At 49.0% G+C, this 20,319-nt stretch overlaps 1 protein-coding gene across 24 annotated transcripts in view; it reads left to right on the forward strand.

The window, feature by feature from the left end:
• PPP6R3 (protein phosphatase 6 regulatory subunit 3) overlaps positions 1-20,319 on the forward strand; it is a 135,933-nt gene that overhangs the window by 49,774 nt on the left and 65,840 nt on the right. For 22 of the 24 annotated variants that reach the window (XM_040465833.1, XM_040465835.1, XM_040465840.1 and 19 more), the window contains one exon: positions 17,588-17,820. The exons of 1 other annotated variant lie outside the window; for it this stretch is intronic. In XM_040465833.1, coding sequence (XP_040321767.1) covers positions 17,594-17,820 — 227 coding nt within the window. In that variant the 5' untranslated portion in view covers positions 17,588-17,593. Of the gene's footprint in view, positions 1-17,587; positions 17,821-18,153; positions 18,414-20,319 lie in introns of those variants that run through there. One more of the 24 variants, XM_040465851.1, reaches the window with a different exon arrangement.

Genomic DNA, 20,319 nt, shown 5'->3' on the forward strand with positions numbered 1-20,319 from the left:
CGGCAGGCGAGCTCCTCTTCCACAGCGTCCGATCTCAGACTGAGGTGACGTTACGGAGCTCTCGCCGAGTGCCAGGTGTGATACCAGTGCCGTCAGTCTGCCTTCCTCTCGTCGTGTTCCATCCTGTATGCGTACGTGGTTCATGTAGGTGCATGGTTCACAACGAGAAGTGACAGTCGTCTCCTCCGTCTCTCTTGGCTTCTCCCTTCCTCGTCCCTCAGTTACTTAACCAGGGGCTGTAGCTTGTACCTTCGTCACTTAGCTGTTCTCGCACAGTTACCTCCTTCCAGGTTTCTAAGTTGTGTGCCTGTAGGGAGCTGTTTCTCTGATCTGGCTGACTTTTGTGTTTTTTTGGCATTTATTCATTTTTTTAATGTTTATTTTCTGAGAGAGACAGAGCACGAGCAGAGGAGGGGCAGAGAGAGGGAGACACAGAATCCGAAGTGGGCACCAAGCTCCAAGTTGGCAGCACAGAGCCCGACGCGGGGCTCAAACTCGCAAACCGAGAGATCATGACCCGAGCCGAATTCAGATGCTCAACCGACTGAGCCACCCAGGCACCTTGTCGTTTATTCATTTTTTGAGAGACGAGAGACACAGCATGAGTGGGGAAGGGGCGGAGAGAGGGGGGAGACACAGAATGGGAAGCAGGCTCCAGGCTCCGAGCTGTCAGCACAGAAGCCCAATGTGGGACTCGAACCCATGAACAGTGAGATCACGACCTGAGCCGAAGTCAGAAGCTTAACCGACTGAGCCACCCAGGCGCCCCAAAACTGGCTGACTTCTAACAGTGAGGGTGAAGATTCACCTTGCACGTGCATAGCTTCTTTCCCTCCCTCGTCTTCCAGCATAGTTACAGCACGACTTTGCTTAAAATCGGTACAAAGATATGTGTGTTGGGTCCATTATTCCCTAGGGCTCTGACTTCATTAGTACAGTTCGTCTCTGCGTGGTCACATAGATCCTGCACACACATCTCCTGTTTGGACGCATCCTTCTCAGAGCCCTCTGCCTCGTGCCTCACTCCAGGCTGGCTCCTCCGGGCGGGTGTCCCCGTTGCTTTTCTTCTGGGGATCGTCTTTGTTTCTCGGTGTGTGGGGTCCGTAGTTCTGTGTGTTCCCTGTCTTCCTCTCATGGCTTATTGCCATGCTTTTTGAAAATATTTTATGTTTATTTTTATTTATTTTTATTTTTTAGAGAGAGCATGAGCAGTGGAGAGGGGTGGGGGGGGGGAGGGAGGGAGAGAATCCCAAGCAGGCTCCATGCTCAGCGCAGAGCCCGACTTGTACCTCAGTCCTGTGACCCTAGGATCATGACCGGAGTCAAAGTCAAGAATCATCGGATGCTCAGCTGACTGAGCCACCCAAGCACCTCAATACTTCTTTTTACTGTTTTAATTTAAAAAAAATTTTTTTTAATGTTTATTTATTTTTGAGAGAGAGAGAGCACGCGCGCACTTGCATGCAAGTGGTGGGGGCAGAGAGAGAGGGAGACGCAGAATCCAAAGCAGGCTCCGGGCTCCGAGCCGTCAGCACAGAGCCCGACGTGGGGGTCGAACTTACTAACTGCGAGATCATGATGTAAGCCAAACTCGGACATTTCACTGACTGAGCCACCCAGGTGCCCCTTAAAGATTTTATTTTTGGGGCGCCTGGGTGGCTCAGTCAGTTGGGTGTCCAACTTCAGCTCAGGTCTCACAGCTTGTGAGTTCGAGCCCCGCGTCAGGCTCTGTGCTGACGGCTCGGAGCCCGGAGCCTGCTTCAGATTCTGCGTCTCCCTCTCTCTCTGCCCCTCCCCTGCTCACACTCTGTCTCTCTCTCCTTCAAAAATAAACAAACATTTTTAAAAAAATGTTTAGTGCTTGGCACAGAAAGCATAAAATTTTTTTTTTTTTTTAATTTTTAAAGTAATCTGTATATCCCACACGGGGCTCAATCCCACAACCCCAAGATCGAGAGTCGCACACTCCACCTACCGAGCCAGCCAGGCACCCCTCCTGGCGCATTGCCACGCGTCGGTGGAGCCCATTTTCCAGTAGCTTTTTGAGAAGGCATGAATAAATCTTTCTGACCTTCCATGTCTTAAAATGCTCTTTTCTGCAGTTGCTGTTGAGGAAGCTGATGTCATTCTGATTTCCAGTCCTTTTTTTGATTGTTTTGTCCTCACGAGAAAAGTTGAGATACCGTCTTTATCTCTGATGCTCTGCAATTGCACACTGTGCCGTAGAAGTCTGTTTCAGCACCCGGGGTGACAGGACGTGCCCGGCCTGGGGGGGCACTCCTGCGCTTTACACTCTGAGAAAAGGTTTTTTTGGTTGAGGCAGGTGGGTGTGGATTATAATATGTTCTTCTAAAACTTCTGTCACTTGGATGTTGGACTTTCTGAATTATTTCTCCAGTTCCTGTCGTTTCCTAAATTTGCCGGCATTGTTTCTTTTTCCTTGTCCTTTATTGCTATCTTGCTAGACTTGCCGGAGGAGTGGAGAATTGTGTGAGGTTCAACCCAGTAAACATCTGGAAGGTTGCATAATCCTTTCTGTTTTCCTGTCGAGGCTCCATTTCGGCCCAGATAAAGCCGTGCCTTTTACATCAGTCGGGCTTGAGAAGAGGTTCATCAAACAACACGACGATCCGTTTGTGTAGCCTTCTTCTCCTCACGCTCTCCTAGAGGCTCATCCAGGCTTTGGCCACACTTCCTCCAGCCTTGGGGCATTGCTTGTGTTAGTGAACCTAACCTTTAGCCTGATCTTGAACAAGTTCCTGCTTCAACTGCTTGCCCGTGGTCTGTAGTTTTCACTCACTGGCTCTCATTTTATGTTGGGGAACTATAAATGATAGCATAAAAGAGCTTGAAGATATGCAAAGCGGTTATTTTTTTAAATTGTTTTTTAATGTTTATTTTTGAGAGAGAAAGAGAGAGAGAGAGCATGTGCATGCGAGCAAAGGAGGGGCAGAGAGAGAGGGAGACACAGAATCCGAAGCGGGCTCTAGACGCTGAGCTGTCAGCACAGATCCCGACGCGGGGCTCAAACTCACGGATGGCGAGATGGTGACCTGAGCCAAAGTCAGACGCCCCCCCGGGTGCCCCAGAGCCAGTTATTTCATCCCCCCAAGTGGCGAGTCCTTCTGACTGGTCATCTCTTTGGGGGCCATGTGGGTTAGCAGTTTCTTTCCTCCCCCGAACAAGGTATGGTATCGCCTGGCAAGGAGGTGAGCGGCCCGGGGCAGGCCGCAGGAGGATTCGTGTCTTCCACGGTCCTAGACGAGATTCATGTATGACTTTATTCTGAGGTTGGTTTGCTTATTAGTCGCGTCATAATTCGACTTTATGTTGAGCTTATAATCAACTACGGTCTTTGGACCTGTTTCTCTCGCTACTTTTCCTGTTTTCTTATGCCTGGTGTTTCCCCGCCCCAATCATGTTTTTCAGTTTTTTTTTTTTTTATTTTTTTTTATTTTTGGGACAGAGAGAGACAGAGCATGAATGGGGGAGGGGCAGAGAGAGAGGGAGACACAGAATCGGAAACAGGCTCCAGGCTCCGAGCCATCAGCCCAGAGCCTGACGCGGGGCTCGAACTCACGGACCGTGAGATCGTGACCTGAGCCGAAGTCGGACACTTAACCGACTGCGCCACCCAGGCGCCCCATGTTTTTCAGTTTTTATCTAAAATGTACCTCATGTTGATTAAATTTCTCTTCGTTTCATCATGTTTAGAAATATTCTGCATACTGATTCTCATGTTTCTGTGCATTTTGATGAGCCTGTGGCATCTTGGGGAACTGACTGAGAACAGTCACTGGCCACAAGAGCTGGGCTCCCGGTGTCCCCAGCCGTGCTGTTCTGACTGAGCTGTCCACCCAGCTTGTCTTGACCTCACACGCAGTTCTGGCTGGATCCCAGTTCTGGCCAGCGCATTTACCTGCTCTGGTCTTTGGTAGGTCCTCTGACCTCTCGATCTTGGTTTCTCCGTATGCAGAACAAGAACAAAACCATGAAAGGTTGTTCCGAGGTTTCGAGGGAGGGTGTATCTAAAAGCATCAGACCCGAGTCTGGCCTGTGGTAGGCACTTAATGGGTAGCCATTAGTAATCGTGTTTCCACCTCTGACAGAAGGTTGCACTGTCGGGACGGTTAATGTTATCGTGGAATAGCTGGAAGAGGTTCAAGATTGTTTTTCCCAAGGAGCCGTAACGATCCTAAGAACCGTTCAGTTCTCTGAATGACTCTGAATTTTCGTTCCTGAGCAGACGCGCAGCAGCCCCCGAGCTCGCTGTTCTTTCCTCGCCCTTTAGCTTGCTGGCCGCGAGACCACATGGAGGCCGGGCCCTCCGGAGGATGGCGGCCTGGTGCCGGGGTCCCGGGGACTGTGGAGCCTGACCTGGACGCTTCAGGAGGGAACGTGGCCCGCTGAAAGTTTGCGGGGCAAGGGCGATGGACGCTTAATAGCCAGAGCTGAAAAACGGAGCTTCACCTTTTTCCGTGACCAATTTGCCAGTTCTGGTTTCTGCTACAGAATTGGTCATAACTGCAGATTAACTAGGGTAGTTAGCTTGTTCTTGATCCGCAGTCTATTTCTTTTTGGCCTTTTTTTCTTTCCTTTTAAAAATTGTTTTAAATTTGTGATTATTTTGAAAGAGAGCAGGGGAGGGGCAAAGACAGAGGGAGACAGAGAATCCCAAGCAGGCTCTGCACTGTCAGCACAGAGCCCGATGCGGGGCTTGAACTCACAGACTGTAAGATCCTGACCTGAGCCGAAATCAGGAGTTGGACGCTCAACCCCCTGAGCCACCCAGGTGCCCCATCTTTACTTGTTTTAAAATGTTTATGTATTTATTTAGAGCAGGGGAGGGGCAGAGACAGGGAGAGAGAGAATCCCAAGCAGGCTCTGCACTATCAGCACAGAGCCCAACTTGGGGGCTCAATCTCAGGAACCATGAGCTCATGACCTGAGCCGAAATCAAGAGTTGGACGCTCCACCCACTGAGCCGCCAGGCGCCCCTCTGTCCTTTTTTCAAAAGCATCTTAATAGCATTCTCGGTTTGCTCTAGAATTTGTAGCTAATTTGGAGAGGCTGTTCTCTTTGGGTATCTTGTGTCTAACAGATATGTGAATAATACAGCGGCCACTGTCACTTGCTTCAAGTTAGAGGACTCAAAACTTACCTGTCCCTTGGCTTCACTTACTTAGTAAAACTAGGGCACATTAGGTATTCTGTACCCCGGCTGCTCCTGTGGGAGCTCTTTCGGGCTGTGCAGTTCTCAGACCGCTGCTCTCTTGCTGGGCTGCTCCCTGTAGCCACAGACTCAGAAACTATTCTGTGCTGTGCCAGGTAAAAGCACGCTCTCTCTCTCTCTCTCTCTCTCTCTCTCTCTCTTCGTAGTTTTATGGTTTTACTAATAAAATATGACATGCACATAGGCTGTCTATTCATTTCCTTGGCTGTGTAGCCTAGCTTGGGGATTGGGGACTGATGGCCAGCCGGGCTGCTCTTTCTACAGTGGCGTGGTGCTTCTTGGAGGAGACATTTGAGCAGTCTGTGCACGGTGGGATTTGTTGTAAATGAGCAGCGCTTCAGGCTCTTTGCCTCTGGGGACTAGGAGCTTCTGGAAGCCACCGGGCAGCACGTGCTTGTTCTCTTGTCCTTGAGTAATCAGCATCGAGCACGAGGAGCCGGCCCTGAGTCTCCCGTGCACCCTGGTGTCAGCGTCTCCGAGTTTCCCCCAGTTGTGCTTCATTTTGACATATTCGTTCTCTTTTTAACGGTGTTGGGCTTCACCAGAAGTCTGAGGGTGGCCGTCGTGCCGAATAGAAGGCGGCTCCCGCGTCCGCACACGGCGCCGGGGAGACGGCAGCGCCCCGCGTGCTCTCCGGTTACACGTTGCTTCTATCTCATGTTCGGCTCAGGTCGCTGATGCTCCTGTGTGGTTTCAGAGATTCAGAGAATCCTGGGGCTTGAGATTGAAAATCAACCTCTGGAGCCCATAAGAATTTTCTTTTTTCTTTCTTTTTTTAAAATTAAAAACAAATTTTTTTTTTTTAATTTTTTTTTTTTTCAACGTGTATTTATTTTTGGGACAGAGAGAGACAGAGCACGAACGGGGGAGGGGCAGAGAGAGAGGGAGACACAGAATCGGAAACAGGCTCCAGGCTCTGAGCCATCAGCCCAGAGCCTGACGCGGGGCTCGAACTCACAGACCGTGAGATCGTGACCTGGCTGAAGTAGGACGCTTAACTGACTGCGCCACCCAGGCGCCCCAAAAACAAATTTTTTTTAATGTTTATTTTTGAAAGCGACAGAGCCAGAGCGCAAGCTGGGGGTGGGGGAGGGGCAGAGAGAGAGCGAGACACAGAATCCGAAGCAGGCTCTGGGCTCCGAGCTGTCAGCACAGAGTCCGACGTGGGGCTCGAACCCACAAACCGTGAGATCATGACCTGAGCTGAAGTCGGAGGCTTAACCGACTGAACCACCCGGGCACCTCACCCATGAGAATTTTTGGATGTGACTTTGAGGTATATCACCCCTCTTACCTTTGCTTGTTTGCACACACACACTCTCTCCCCTCACCCCTTGTTGTCTCTGTTTCTTGTTCTCTTGTTCTCTCTCCCTCTCCCTCTCTCTCTCTCTCACTCACACACACACACATACACACACACCACCTAGATGCAGCTGGGTCTTTCTTGCCAGGGCTTCGGGCAGAAACTTGATTACCATTGTGTCACCCTCATTATTTGCCTTCTTTCTTCCTAACTCTTCAGTCGCAGTTTAAAAAAAAACACAAAACTTGTTCTCAGTAAAATTTTTGCATATACGTGGATTGAAGTGTTTGCGATTGTGGAAATTACGCATAAAGATTCGCGTACATTTGAGTTTTCATATGTTTGTGCAGGAACACGTTACCTGCTTTAATGTGGATCAGGTGACAAAAGTTAGACTGGATCTTCCTTGGTTGGCACTTGGCTTTTTTAATATAAAAGCGAACCGGGTGACAAGATTGTACCTCTCGCCCTGCCCTTCGCTTCCGAGTGCTGGGTTTGGAGTTGGCTTCAGTGTGGCGGTCGCGTTTGCTTTCTGAGGGTCGTGCGTTTCCCAGGCAGCTCAGAATTAGGACGCAAGCCATCAGTTTGTGTCACCTGATACCACGCGGTGTGGCCAGGATCAGAGGAAACCTGCAGACTGGGCTTTGAAGAGGCAGATGTTGGAGGTTGACGTCGGAGGCAGAACGATCATCCGGTGGGAAACCTCATCGGGGATACCGTGGTTTGCGGAGGAGGGGCTGTCGCAGGGCTCCCCACCTTCCAGGGTGCTGACACAGGCTCCTGCATGGGTCGCTCACTCTTCAGGCTCCTGTCTGTCAGCGCCTCCGTGGCTTTGTGGGCCGTTTGGTACGTAAAGCACAGATGTCCCCGTGCTGCTCATTGGCCGTGTCTCCCCCGCCTCCCCCGCTTCTGTGTCGGCGTCGTGTGCAGTTCCTGCCGTGTCCACCTTCGTGGCCTTGTCTTTAGCACTCCCTTCCCCGTCCTGTGTTTCAGTTCCACTCAGACACTTGGCCGCACCCAGGACAGGCTGGACCTCTCCCTCTCTTGGCCTCTGGGAGTGCGCCCTCTGTTGAGTGCACCCTCCAGAGCTCCAGTCATCTCCTGTGTTACTTGCCTCTGCTTCCGCTCAGAATTGGTTCTTTCTAGATGTTATTGAGATACATTATTTACTCTCTACTGTGTGTTTATCTCAGTTAAAACTCACTGGTTCTCGGGGCGCCTGGGTGGCTCATTCAGTTGGGCATCCAACTTCAGCTCAGGTCATAATTTCATGGTTTGTGAGTTCGAGCCCCGCGTCGGGCTCTGTGCTGTGTCAGCTCGGAGCCTGGAGCCTGCTTCGGATTCTGCGTCTCCCCCCTCTCTGCCCCTCCCCTGCTCACGCTCTGTCTCTATCTCTCAATAATGAATAAACGTTAAAAAAAAAATAAAAAAAAAAACAAACAAAAAACCTCACTGGTTCTCTCTGCTCCCGCAGCAAGCCCATGCGGCTGTGTGGGCAGTCCTGCAGGGGCCCTTTGAGACCCGGTCTCGTGTTGCCTAAGCTTGTCCTCACGCCTTCTGAAAGTCTTTTCTGGTTGTCAGGGCCTTCTCCCTGCTATGAATTTCCTGAAGTTCCTGGAAACCTCTGTCCTGTTCTCTGTGCTTGCAGACTTAACTTCTACTGGCCTGGAATGCTTTTCGCTGCATCCTCACCTACTGAACCTTGTAGGTCTTTTGAGGCCCAGGTTAGGCCTCACGTATTAAGGGAGTCTTTTCTGGTCAAGCTCCCCTCTGTTGAGCTCCCATTCTACAGAACAAGTTTGGCACTGATGCCTTTTATTCTCTGTGTTTTCTCTTTCCTCAGTTTTCTTGTATTTTTCAAGGGGTTGGGACCATTTGACATGTTACTCCTGTAGTCAAAGTACTTGTTAATTAATATAAAACACACTAAATGGAATTGATTCCTTTATTTATCATCGCTCTCAAAGACAAGCTGAGATGTCAAAGAAGTTACGAAGTAAAAATGAAAACGGTTCTGGAATATCTGGGTGCTGAAAACATGATCGCTTTTGACGTGTTCTTTGGAAGAAGCAGTTGTGAAACCAAATATAATGAAGCTTCCCTCTAAAGAAATACCTCTCTCTGATAGGCAGTGTGACCTTCGATTGAGTTAGCCCGGCCTTTGAGTGGGGGCAGGGGGGGGCAGGGGAGGGCAGCTGTCGGCAGGGGACGCCTTTGCTAAGAACGGAGAAGCAGCTCCTGGGTGGACTTTCCAGGCCTTCGTGACCTTCCCCCTTGCTACCGAGGGAGAGCTGCCTTCAGAGGCCCGCTGGTGCTCTTTCTTTGGGTGCCATGTTTCTGCTTCCCCGTGGGAAGTTAGAACGTTTGCCTCGGCGTTCGGCTTTGCTGTGAGGAGGGAGAGTTTCTCCCTACCTTACGGCACAGAGGCGTCCCCCCTTCAGAGTGACACTGCGTGCTCCTATCTGTGGGCACTTGGCTCCCTGTCCCTCCTTGCGGCGCAGCTTTCAGTGCACCACGTGAGCAGCTTCCCACCTTACTGAGCCCGGCGCTTCCCCGTTTGGGTCTTGGCGGACACTGCCCCCCTGAGTTCCCCGAATACTTGAATCCAGGCCCCGGGGGAGCCCTGATACTCCAGGTGTCTGGATGCTGGCGGGAGCAGGTGAGCCAGCACCGGCAGCCTTGCGGCAGCTCGATCGTCCAGCACGTCCCGTTCCCAGCTGCTTGGAAACTTGACCGGGGGCGTGGGGTAACCGGGTCTGTTGCTCACGGAATAAGCAAGTTGTGTTTTTGGTTTTGTTTTTTTTAATTTTTATTTAATTCCTTTTTTTAAAATTTACATCCTAGTTAGTTAGCATATAGCGCAACAGTGATTTCGGGAGTAGAATCCTTAGTGCCCCATTTAGCCCCTCCCCCCCACCTCCTCTAGTAACCCTCTGTTTGTTCTCCATATCTATGAGTCTCTTATGCTTTGTCCCCCTCCCTGTTTTTATATTACTTTTGTTTCCCTTCCCTTATGTTCACCTGTTTTGTATCTTAAAGTCCTCGTATGAGTGAAATCACGATGCTTGTCTTTCTCTGATTAATTTCATTTAGCATAATACCCTCCAGTTTCATCCATGTAGTTGCGAATGGCAAGATTTCATTCTTTTTGATTGCTGGGTAATATTCCAGTGTGTGTGTGTGTGTGTGTGTGTGTGTGTGTGTGTGTGTGTGTGTGTACACGTACACACATCTTCCTTATCCATTCATCCATCAGTTGACATTGGGGCTCTTTCCATACATTGACTGTTGTTGATAGTGTTGCTATAAACATTGGGGTGCATGTGTCCCTTCCAAACAGCACACCTGTATCCCTTGTAGTGCAATTGCTGGGTCGTAGGGTAGTTCTATTTTTAATTTTTTGAGGAACCTCCATACCGTTCTCCAGAGTGGCTGCACCAATTTGCATTCCCCCCAGCAGTGCAAAAGAGATCCTCTCTCTCTACATCCTCGCCAACACCTGTTGTTGCCTGAGTTGTTAATGTCAGCCATTCTGACAGGTGCGAGGTGGTATCTCATTGTGGTTTTGATTTGTCTTTCCCTGATGATGAGTGATGTTGAACAGCACGTTGTTATTAATTTAATTGGGGGCCATGAAGGCTCAGTTCACTCCCAAGATGAAGGGGAGTCTAGTGGGTTTTTGGTACATTGATCAAACATCATCGTTCCCCAAAATATTTGAGTGATCGGGGTATTTTCTTTTCTTCTTTACAATATTATTGAGTCAGCTTAGAAATGAAATTCCCAGAGACATGTGCCTCTTTTACAGTTTGGCGAGGCATGTCTAAGCCAGTAGTGAGCCACTCTGGCCCTCTTGGCTCAAGATCTAACCCTTCATTATTTCAGGGTGAGGAATGAAAACTTTCCCTATTAGTGCTACAAATATTTCTAGATATTAGAGGCTAAATAACAGTTCTGATTCTCTTGTGACGAACTTTTTTTGTGTTGAAGAATGTCCAAGTTGCTTTATATGTACAAGAATAAACATGATTTCTCGTGTATGTATACGTCTCAGAAGGGGAAAACCTGGCCCGTATAAACCTCTCCTCACCAATCCCACATTGGCCCTGTGTGGAAAAGGTGGTTAACTGTTGACTTTGGCTGTAGGAGGATATTGGGCGGTTGGGGGGCGCCCCCCCCCCCAACAAGAGTAGGGTGGTTATTTTAGTACCAAGAGAGAAACTTTGAACCATAACTGTAGTAATGTATAATTAGAACTGTCCTGTCCCAATACAGCAACCACTGGCCACATAGGACTCTTGAGCATAAAATGTGGCCGGTTCAAATTGAGATGTGCCGTAAGTATAAGACACACTCAGATTTTGAAGGCTTCATTACAATAGAATTACATGTTGAAATAATACTGTTTGGATGTATGAGGTTAAATAAAATATATTTTTAAAGTTAACGTAGCCAGTTTGCTTTACTGTTTTGGTGTGGCTGCTAGAAAATGTAAACGTACACGTGTCTCACATTGTGGCGCGCGTGCTCCGTGTGCTCCTTCCGTCCGCCGGGGCCCCGCTGGCACTGGCCCCGCAGCCCCGGGCCGAGGGCCTCCCGGGAGGAGTGCGGTGGGAGGCCTGAGGTGCACCGGAGTTTGAACTCCCGGCAGCATGTGCCTGTACGCCTTCGTTTGAGACTCTGAAAATAAATCTGTAGTACAGACATGCCGTTCGTAGCACATAGAAAGAAAAAGAAAAATATTAAACATAACACATTTTGTTTATAGATTGTTTCCTGGGTGTTGTCTTGGACGTAAGCGGCTGCTGCTTCTCCCTTTGGTTTATACTCCGTGAATTTAGGTGACTGCAGTTAGATGAACTGCAAGGATCTGGTGCATGTCTGTTGCGGGCCTGGAGGATGTTAGCAAATACTTCAGAGCATGGAATCTTGGCGATTCCGGTGGGGCCAGTGATGAAACGGTGTAGGCAGCCTTCATGCCTGTGCAGCCCATGTGGTCTCGGGTCCCCCCGTGCAGAAGTGTTTGCTGTGACGCTCAGCTGCTCTTCGTAAGCTCAGCAATTCTTAGTAATAATCTTGGAATCCTTTTTTGAGTCTGGACGTTTTGCCCTGGGCCCAGCCAGCCCCGGGTGCAGGTACTCCACAGGTGTGGCAGTAGGGTTCGTGGAGGATAGCCTGTCCCGCTTGGCTAGATCCTTGCTAAACTGAAGTACAGTTCATAGAAATAGGAGCTTTCTGAATTTTAGACTCATCAGAGCTCTTTGTCGTTCCCTCGGCTTACTGCTGCCATCGGGAGGCAGGATGATTAGCAGTTTCTGCCTTCTGGGTACCACTGGTTTATCTTTCACCACATTCATCGTGTCATTCTTTCTGGGCTCCTGTTGGAAAGTGATATAATATGTTACACTCTGCATCTGTCATGTCCAGAGAAAACCCACTAATATCAGCTTGTCCACAGGGAGTTTCTGAAATAACACAGCCGCGTGTTTGCAAAGTCGGCCTTTTTCCTGTTTCTCTTAGTTATGTAATTATTTTGAATACGCTTATTACAATTTGTTGCAAATGATCAGCCATAGTTTAAACCCAGGGCGGCAGTAGCAGCAGCATCTGCAGCATCTGGGGACTTGTTGAGATGCAGAATCTCTGGCCTGACCCCAGATTTCCTGAGTCCGAATCTGAGACTGCCTTTTAACAGGACCCCTAGGTGTCTCCGGTGCCCGTGGGAATCAGGGAAGCTCTGGCTTAAACCTCGCAGACGTCAGAGGCCGGCACCTTCGTCGACAGCAGCTTCTGCTTGCCGAGGTGCCCGTGCGGTCCAGCTCCGGAAGCAGGCCTTTGTCATTGACTCCTCACAGCCAGTTTGCTCAGTGAGGACACGGAGGTTTGGAGAGGGGGGTCTGCTTTCCCAAGGCTTCGGGGCCAGCCCGTAGCCGAGTGGGCCTTGGAATCCAGGTCCGTTTGGGTGCCTAAGAGTCCGAACAAGGCTTGGGAGGAAAAGCTGTTTATTTGATGAAAGCAAGTGGTTGCAGGCGGTTCCCACCGAACCACGATTGAGCCCCTGTTGAATATATTCTGCCAGCAGCGCCCTAGAAAATTTCTGCAGAAGGTCTGATGTGTTTGTCATACCTCTTAAAAATGATTTGACCACATCACCCACCGTATGGTTCCTATGTCACAGACAGGGTGACACCTTTTCTCCCAGAAACAGCGTCACTGCTTAACTGCTTTGAAAAAAAGGTACCAAGGCCCAGATTTTGCCTCTAAGAAGGAAGGTTATTTTGATAATTGCAGAGGACCTTTAGTTAAAGTGGTTGATCTGAGATGAATAGGTTTATGGCCTTTGGTTCTATTTTGTGCATATAAGATGGTAGTTTTCACTGGTGTTGTCGGTTCTGGGGAAGACCGAGAACAGCAGAGTCTGTCTATGACAAGTTGACAGGTGACTCCCCAGCGACCCGCCAACCTAACCTTCAGTTCTTTGGGAGAAAACCCAACCCTCTTACTCCAACTTCTAAAACAACTCTAGGGTTTGGAAGAAAGACGACAGGTAGTTAGGTTTTATTCACCATTCCCTTCTTTGTCTCCTGATAAAAGCCCATGACATGGTTTACTGTGAGAAATTGTATCCCCTGACCTTTTCTAATGTTTATTTTTGAGAGAGAACGTGTTGCGCACGCGTGAGTGAGAGAGGGACAGAGGATCCAAAGTGAGTTCTGGGCTGAAAGCAGAGAGCCTGATGCGGGGCTCGAACGCACACCAGTCGTGAGATTGTGACCTGAGCTGAAGTTGGACGCTTAACTGACCGAGCCACCCAGGTGCCCCAGAAATTGTATTTCCTTTTATCCCTAAATCCTAGTAAGGATTTTAAACTATATGTGTGTTAACTAAAAATGGGCTGTTGAAGTGCCAGCTCCTTTCAGTTTTTCTGAGTATCCTAGTTGTATTTTTGAAAGGACTCCATTGTACTGCAGGGCCCTGGCGGTTGAACTTTGTATGTAACTATCAGTTCATACCTAGCTTGTTTCTACCTCACAGGGCATAAGTAGAAGCTAGGGGAACTAATTTACTGATGCCATTCGTTTCCAGTCAGTTTGCTGCTTGACCAAAAGGTAAAATACATAATGTTTGCTTAAGAAGTCTACTGTGGTTTTATTTTATTTTTAAGTTTGTAGCATACCCAGTCTAAAGAAAATGCACTGTGGAAATGCATATTTCAGAGTGTTCCCATTTTAAAAAATGCTCTTCTAATTCAGGATGGTGGAAAACGAAAGGACTCAGGCATTTTAAAACAGTTGCTTAAGCATTCCTGTTCCCTTGCTTAAGTAAGTATAGGAAGACAAGCAGTCACAGGCTTGGGGATTAGAGGAGCTGGGAGGTCAGGGAGGGAGGGCACCCCGTCAGAGCACACAGACCAGCGTGTGACGGCATGTCGTAACACCGCCCAGGGCAGGCTCTGAGGTTGGCAGGTGTCTTTCTCCCACGTGGTGATTTGGGGACGGAGGCACCTTCCATTTTTTGGCTCTGCCATCCCTTAGAGCCCTTCTTGTCTTCGGCATCCAGCCAGGTGCAGAGGAGAGTGCGTGGAGATTTTTATGGTTCGTGGCACGTGGGGGACGACGTTGTCATGCGCTTATCCCTGCCTGCCCGAGAAGTTGGGGAAGGAGAACGGGTCTCTAGCCAGTCTCGCCCCACACCGTGTGGCCGCCCCCGGCCGAGTGGGCTGCGAGGGTCCGGGGTGGCGTCCGTGCGGGCTCAGTGATGGTGGAGAGGAAAGTTAGCGTTGGTGGGAACCTGACTTCCCCCTGAGCGAGGGATGCTAAACTTCTTCTGTAAAGGACCAGGTAGTAAATATTTTAGGCTTTGCGGGCCACATTTGCTCTCTGCCACACAGTCTTTTCTTTTCCTAAAACAACCCTTTAAAAATATCGAAACCGTTCTTAGCATGCAGGCTGTGGGCTGGATTTGGTCTGTGGGCCGTAACTTGCCAATTCCTGCTCTTACTTCGTCATGACTAATTATCAGTCTTCTTTATAAATCCCGTATTTAATGAGTTGCCTTCATAAGGTTGAAATTTGGGGAGTCCATTTTTACTTGGATTAGCTGGATATAACTATATTCTGATCCATAATTAAGGAGTGTGCCTTTATCCGTGTCTGTGGACATTTATAGTTTCCACTTGATGGACGTGAGTGTGTATCTTCTTTATAATTAGCCAATCGTAAGGTCTTGGTAATCAGCCTTGCTTTTTTGTGATTGATTTCTTAGTATTCTTCATTTTACCTCGCCTTTCTGTAAAAGGCGAGTGTGTAAAAAAGACACACTACTTTAAATGAGAACTAATCTTTAAAAAAAAGACTTAAGGCTAAATTAGTAATGATGTCCAGTTTTCTGACTTCAGGTGGAGAGACTGTTCTGTTAGATGATCAGAAATTTGGTTTACAGACCAAAATAAGCACAAACGCATCTGATGTCAGTGGAGCGTTGGAAAGTATTTGAATACACCTGTAGCTCTTCAGTCAGTGACTTCACTAAAGTACTTATAATAAGTAAAGTGAACTGTTCTTTCAATTTGTAGACATCCCGGGATCCAACTTTCCATGATCAACTGTGAGGCCAAGGTGTACTGACATGGATGGTTACTTTTTTTGGCCTTCTGTAAGGTGCCTTTGCTCCGTGAGCCGAACGAGAGCTCCGTTATCTGTCCCAAGTGCCCGTATCTGCCCTTCAGGAACAGTGCAGATTAATACGTGCTCGGAGCGCGAACATGGCCTGGGACTTGTGTGCTGGGGCTGTGCGAGAACACAGCTGTTGTCATGCCCGTACACTTCGGTTCCAAGTATGAGGCAGAGCGGTAGAGTGTACAGGTTTTAGGATTTGTGGTTCAAACTCCCGGATGAATGAGCCGTGTTGCTCCGGCAGAAGCTTGGTAGACGGTGCTGACGGCGTTACCCGGGGGAGCTTCCTTCTTTCCTCCTTTGCAGTGAGCTTTTGCTGTCGTTTTGTCTTTTTTCACGTTGTCAATTTTATTAGGGCAAAATGGCGTAATAACGCCTTTTCTGTTTGCCATTTTCCACAGTCTGAAAACCAGAAAAGCATTTATGGTTTTATTGATTTCCACCATCTTTTCCCCCGAAGTTCCTTACTAGGATACATCACCTTTGCCCTGTTTCCTTTGTAATTGGCTTAGTAGCAGAAGTAGGTTGCTCTTGTGTTCGAAGTATCCGTTTCTGTCCTTCGCTGGCAAGGGTTATAGTCGCAGCGAGCGCTCCGCCCCACTCCTGGTCCTGGAGCAGAGAGGTCACTTGCTGGTGTGGCATGGGGGCAGTTGCCGACTGTGCTGGGAGTTGTGACGCTGCCCTTTTAGCGTGTTCTGTGACGTCTTCTGTACATAATGGGAGGTGGCGATGCCTTATTCTTGTGCCGTCCCCCGAGCTTTGTGGTGAACGTGTCCCCGTGCAGGTGCCCCACCGCCGCTCTGCTTTCCGTGAACTGTCAGGGTAGCCCCTCTGCCCACTGTGTCTTCCTCGTGCTGCTGACTGGTGTGAGCTTATGTGTGCCTTTTGAAACATAAAGAATTTTTTTTTTAAGCAGGACAACTTCTATAACATCATATTTCATAATCTTCCCTAAAACCTGTTCCCTTAAGGAGTCTTTTTTTTTTTTTTTTAAAGATTCCTTAAGACTGCTTATATTTTAAACTCCCATGATCGTCCACTTAATAGTCAAGTCACATGAAGTGGGTGTACTTTTCCATATCCCTGAGTAACCTGCCATGGTGCACGGTCTTCTGTGCCTGGATCGATCGGTGTGACTGGCTGTATAACTAAAACTTGCCCTCCGTGATCTCCGATTTAAAAAATTTTTTGGACGGATGTGCCTGAAAATACTAAATACTCCTACCTGATCTAATATGGATGATTTAGCAAAAATAAGTAGTTCTCAGAAGGTTATGTGTGCTATACATAGGTTATGACCTTTGCAGCTGCCTGCCTCCTACCTAGGCTCTTCCAGCACAGGATTTTGCACGCGTGGGCGTGGAGATTAACGTGCTTTTCAGTGATCACGGTACCAGGGGCCACTGCCCTGGGTGGGTGGTAGAGCTGCAGTTGGTCGGTAGGTTTGGCTTTGTCGGTGGGGGGCGGGGAGGGGGTGTTACAGGAAGTATGTGTGTGTCTCACCAAACCCCGGCTCCGGAATTGTGCAGTGAGCATCTTGGACCCACAAGAATGACTTCTGAATAGTCCTGACCCTAATCAGGACTTTTGTTTGATGCTGTCATCTTGTCACGTGTTGCTCAAAAGTGGCATTAGAGAGCGCCTTGTTGTGGCAGCTGCAGATTACATAGTGACTCTGTGTTTCCTGTTTCCAGTTGTAACCAGTGAGGACCTCGTGTGACTCTGCAGATGGCCGTGCCCTCGCTGTTGAGGAGGGGAGGGGGGAGTACATATGTGGCACGGTCGGTGTCAGATGGGTTTCCTAATAGCTGAGGGTGGCTCGTTTCCCTAATTCCTTAGGAACTAGCTTCCTCTTGTGTAGTTTCTTTGTGAAGAATGGCACGGATCTGATCGTTTTAGGACTCTCAGCTGTGAAAGTGCTGCTTTGTGGTGGTTATTTACTTAATTCTTTCGTACTCCGAAGAATGCCGGACACTTTGGTCAAGCACTAGTCACTGGTTGCTGGAAGGTACTACCTCGGCGTCTGAATGTGCGCTTCCCTGTAAGAGAGGGTTTACTTTCTTCCTTTCCAGCATTACACTCTTCGCAAAGTATGGATGGCTTCGTATTGTAGGTTGACATCATCCCACGCTTTAGCGTTCTTTCAGCATTTTTAAATCAAAATTTTTTGCTTTCAATAAAAGTATTTTCTTTTCTGAGAAGGAAAAGCCCTGCGAATTTTACTTACTTAGACAAGTACCTTATAGGCTCGATATGAAACTTACTGTACTTATGTGATGCAAGTTAGCATTTTAGACTGTGAAACTAAGCTGAAATTTGAAAAGTTAATATGTAAAGTTGAAATTTTATTTGAAATACTCTCTGCGTTTTGTTTAGACCAGCATGTTTTGGAAATTTGATCTTCATTCATCATCCCACATAGACACACTTCTAGAAAGAGAAGATGTAACACTGAAGGAGTTAATGGATGAGGAAGATGTTTTACAGGAATGTAAAGCTCAGAACCGCAAACTTATAGAGTTTCTGTTAAAAGCAGAATGTCTCGAAGATTTAGTCTCATTCATTATAGAAGAACCACCTCAAGACATGGATGAAAAGATCAGATACAAGTAAGAAAATTCAATCTTCTCTTTAGGGTGGGACTGAAGTGAAGTGGGGTAGAATCTTATCCTTGTCCAGCAATTCCCCAGGGCCGTCGTAGACCATTTAGAGTGTTAAGATGGTCAAGAGTGACAGACTCGGTGGAGCATGTAATCCATTGTAGAACCAAGTCCAGTGAAATCATAGGGTTTTAAAAAGGAGTGTTCTAAATTGCAGTCAGAAGGCTTTGTGGCAGGGCAACGTGCTTTGTAAACAGTGATGAAGTTTCTTAAAATAGTAAGACGATTCAAGTAAGTATTTTCTCTTCTTTGCAAATAGGAAGCTAGAGATTACGTGACTGCCCGAGATCATATGGCAGATCTAAGCCAGGGCTTGGGTTATGAAGACCGTTACTGATCAAGTAAATTCTGGCCTTCGTTAACTTCAGGGAACGGGGTCTTGGTGAACGTGAGTGGAGCTAAATTTAACTAGCTAGCGCCTTGGATCGAGTTTACGTCCTCATCACTAGTTTCATCTGCTTACGGCAGAGCAGTAGTGCGCCGGGGTCCTTTTATCCCTGTGGCTTGACCGCACTTGGACTGCACACTCCTACCAACTCCTGGTGAGCGCTCCGTGTGTATTTAAAGTACCTAGGTCTCAGGGAGCTGTCCCTCCATGTCCAACTGTGTTGAAAGATTTGACTCCGTACCCCCCCACACACCCGCCCCCCAAAATAGGACGGATTCGGGAACAAAAAGTCATTGATTCTGCATTAAATAAACTTAACGGAATAGGAGGAATTAAGGCTTTTAGTAGATCCTTCTTTGCCCTTTCTCCCCCAGTCTGTTCTTCTTTTCAGATATCTTTTTATTTCTTTCTGGGGAGAATTTTGCTGTCAGAGAAATAACACTTATTAATGCCTTCAAGTTGCTAGCGACTTGGACCTTCAAGGAGGTGAGGTTATGTTCTCTGCCGGCCATTAAGATTGACAGTTAGCATTGGTGACAGCCTCTGCTCAGGTCAGTGCCCCAAAAAGGAAGAGGAAAGAAATTTCGCAGCAGGAGCACTGGTGTACTCGCATCCCCCAGAAGCCGTTTTGGAATCCCCTTCACGGTGAACAGCCCGCACGCGTGGGTGCCGCTCGTCGTGGGGCTTGTCCTGGCAGGAGCCAGTGCGCTGCGGGCTTCGCACCCGCCCACCGGGGAGGGGCGTCGACCTCCCCTCTCGGCACGCTTGAGCCAAAGGGCTTGCCCTTCTGGGTCGGTTTCCTCACCTGCTGAACGAAGCTAATACCTCTGTGACTGGGAAGAGCAGGCACAGCACGTCTTCTGGAAGGTGCTCAGTTCACCGGAAAGTAGTCACGGCTTCCGCAGGACCGCCGTGCTGGTGTTCTTTTGTGTTCCCTTTGAGGCTGCGAGAGCAGCTGTGCCTCCCTGGCCGCGTGGCCTCCCGGGTGGCACCGTCTTGAGGGAGCTTGGCTTGAGCTGGGCAGGTGAGTTCTCTGCTGTAGTTCTGGCCTGGGAGCAGCCACGGGCCGTGCAAGGTGCACGATACGCATAGCTAGGTGCGCAGGGGGTGTTTCGGACGGGACCTGAAAGCTCTTGGGGGTTAAGGTCGACTTAGAGTCATCTCAGGAAACTTAGACTGGTGTTTTATAGAGTCTGGGTGACGGAGTGATTTCTGTGTTTTGTGAACCTCATAGCTGCATCAGTCACACATGTCGATTGATCTCATCACTGTTCTAAGCTGATGCTCATACACGAGGTGTTAAAGGTTTGTCATTCTGTGCTAACCTTTTTAATTTTAATGACAGATACCTCCGTCCTAAACTATTTAGCAGAAATTTGATCCAGCAGAACTTTAAGCCTCGGTTCCTAAGTAGTATAATAAATCCTAAAGCTAAGGTGCTGTTGTTTGGGTCAAGGTTCCCGCAGAGGGGCTGGGGGCAAGAGGAGACCAGGAGGGGCTGCCGCCCTGAAGGCCAAGGGAAGCCAGGCTTCGGGAAAGAGAGATGGGACCAGCGGGTCGGGGCCGCTGCGCACAGGCCCCGTGACCGTTGGTGTCCGCGGCACAGAGCACGTGGGCCCTGGCAGCGTGGGTTCTCTGGAGGGGCGGAGGGGAGAGCCCGGTCGGGAGCTCTCTGAGGAGGAACTGGCGGCAAAGCAGAGACAGCTCTTCTGGCTAGTTTCCCTGGGAAGGAGCAGAGAGAGCAAGTGGCGCTGCGGGCAGATAGGAGTGAGGAGAGGTGTGCTGGTGGTGTCCTCCCCGGTGGGAGAAGTGGTGGGGGGCTTCTGTGCCGGTGAGGCCGTGTGCAGTCCAGTGGGAAATGACGGGGCAGAGGGAGGGACCCATCCAGGGACGTGCTGTGCCTAAGCAGGCGGGAGGCCGTGTGGTCAGAAGGACGAGGGGAGGGAGGCTTTAGGAGCAGAGTCGGCCCTGGGGATGGGGAGGAGGAAGGAGCCCAGATGCAGGTGGGGGTGTAGCTACAGAGGAATCGTGGGGTCAGAGCCCGTGCTGGGGCCGGGGGG

This window comes from Herpailurus yagouaroundi, unplaced genomic scaffold, assembly GCF_014898765.1.
Source record: "Herpailurus yagouaroundi ecotype Mexico unplaced genomic scaffold, PumYag 569, whole genome shotgun sequence".
NCBI classification, from domain to species: domain Eukaryota; kingdom Metazoa; phylum Chordata; class Mammalia; order Carnivora; family Felidae; genus Herpailurus; species Herpailurus yagouaroundi.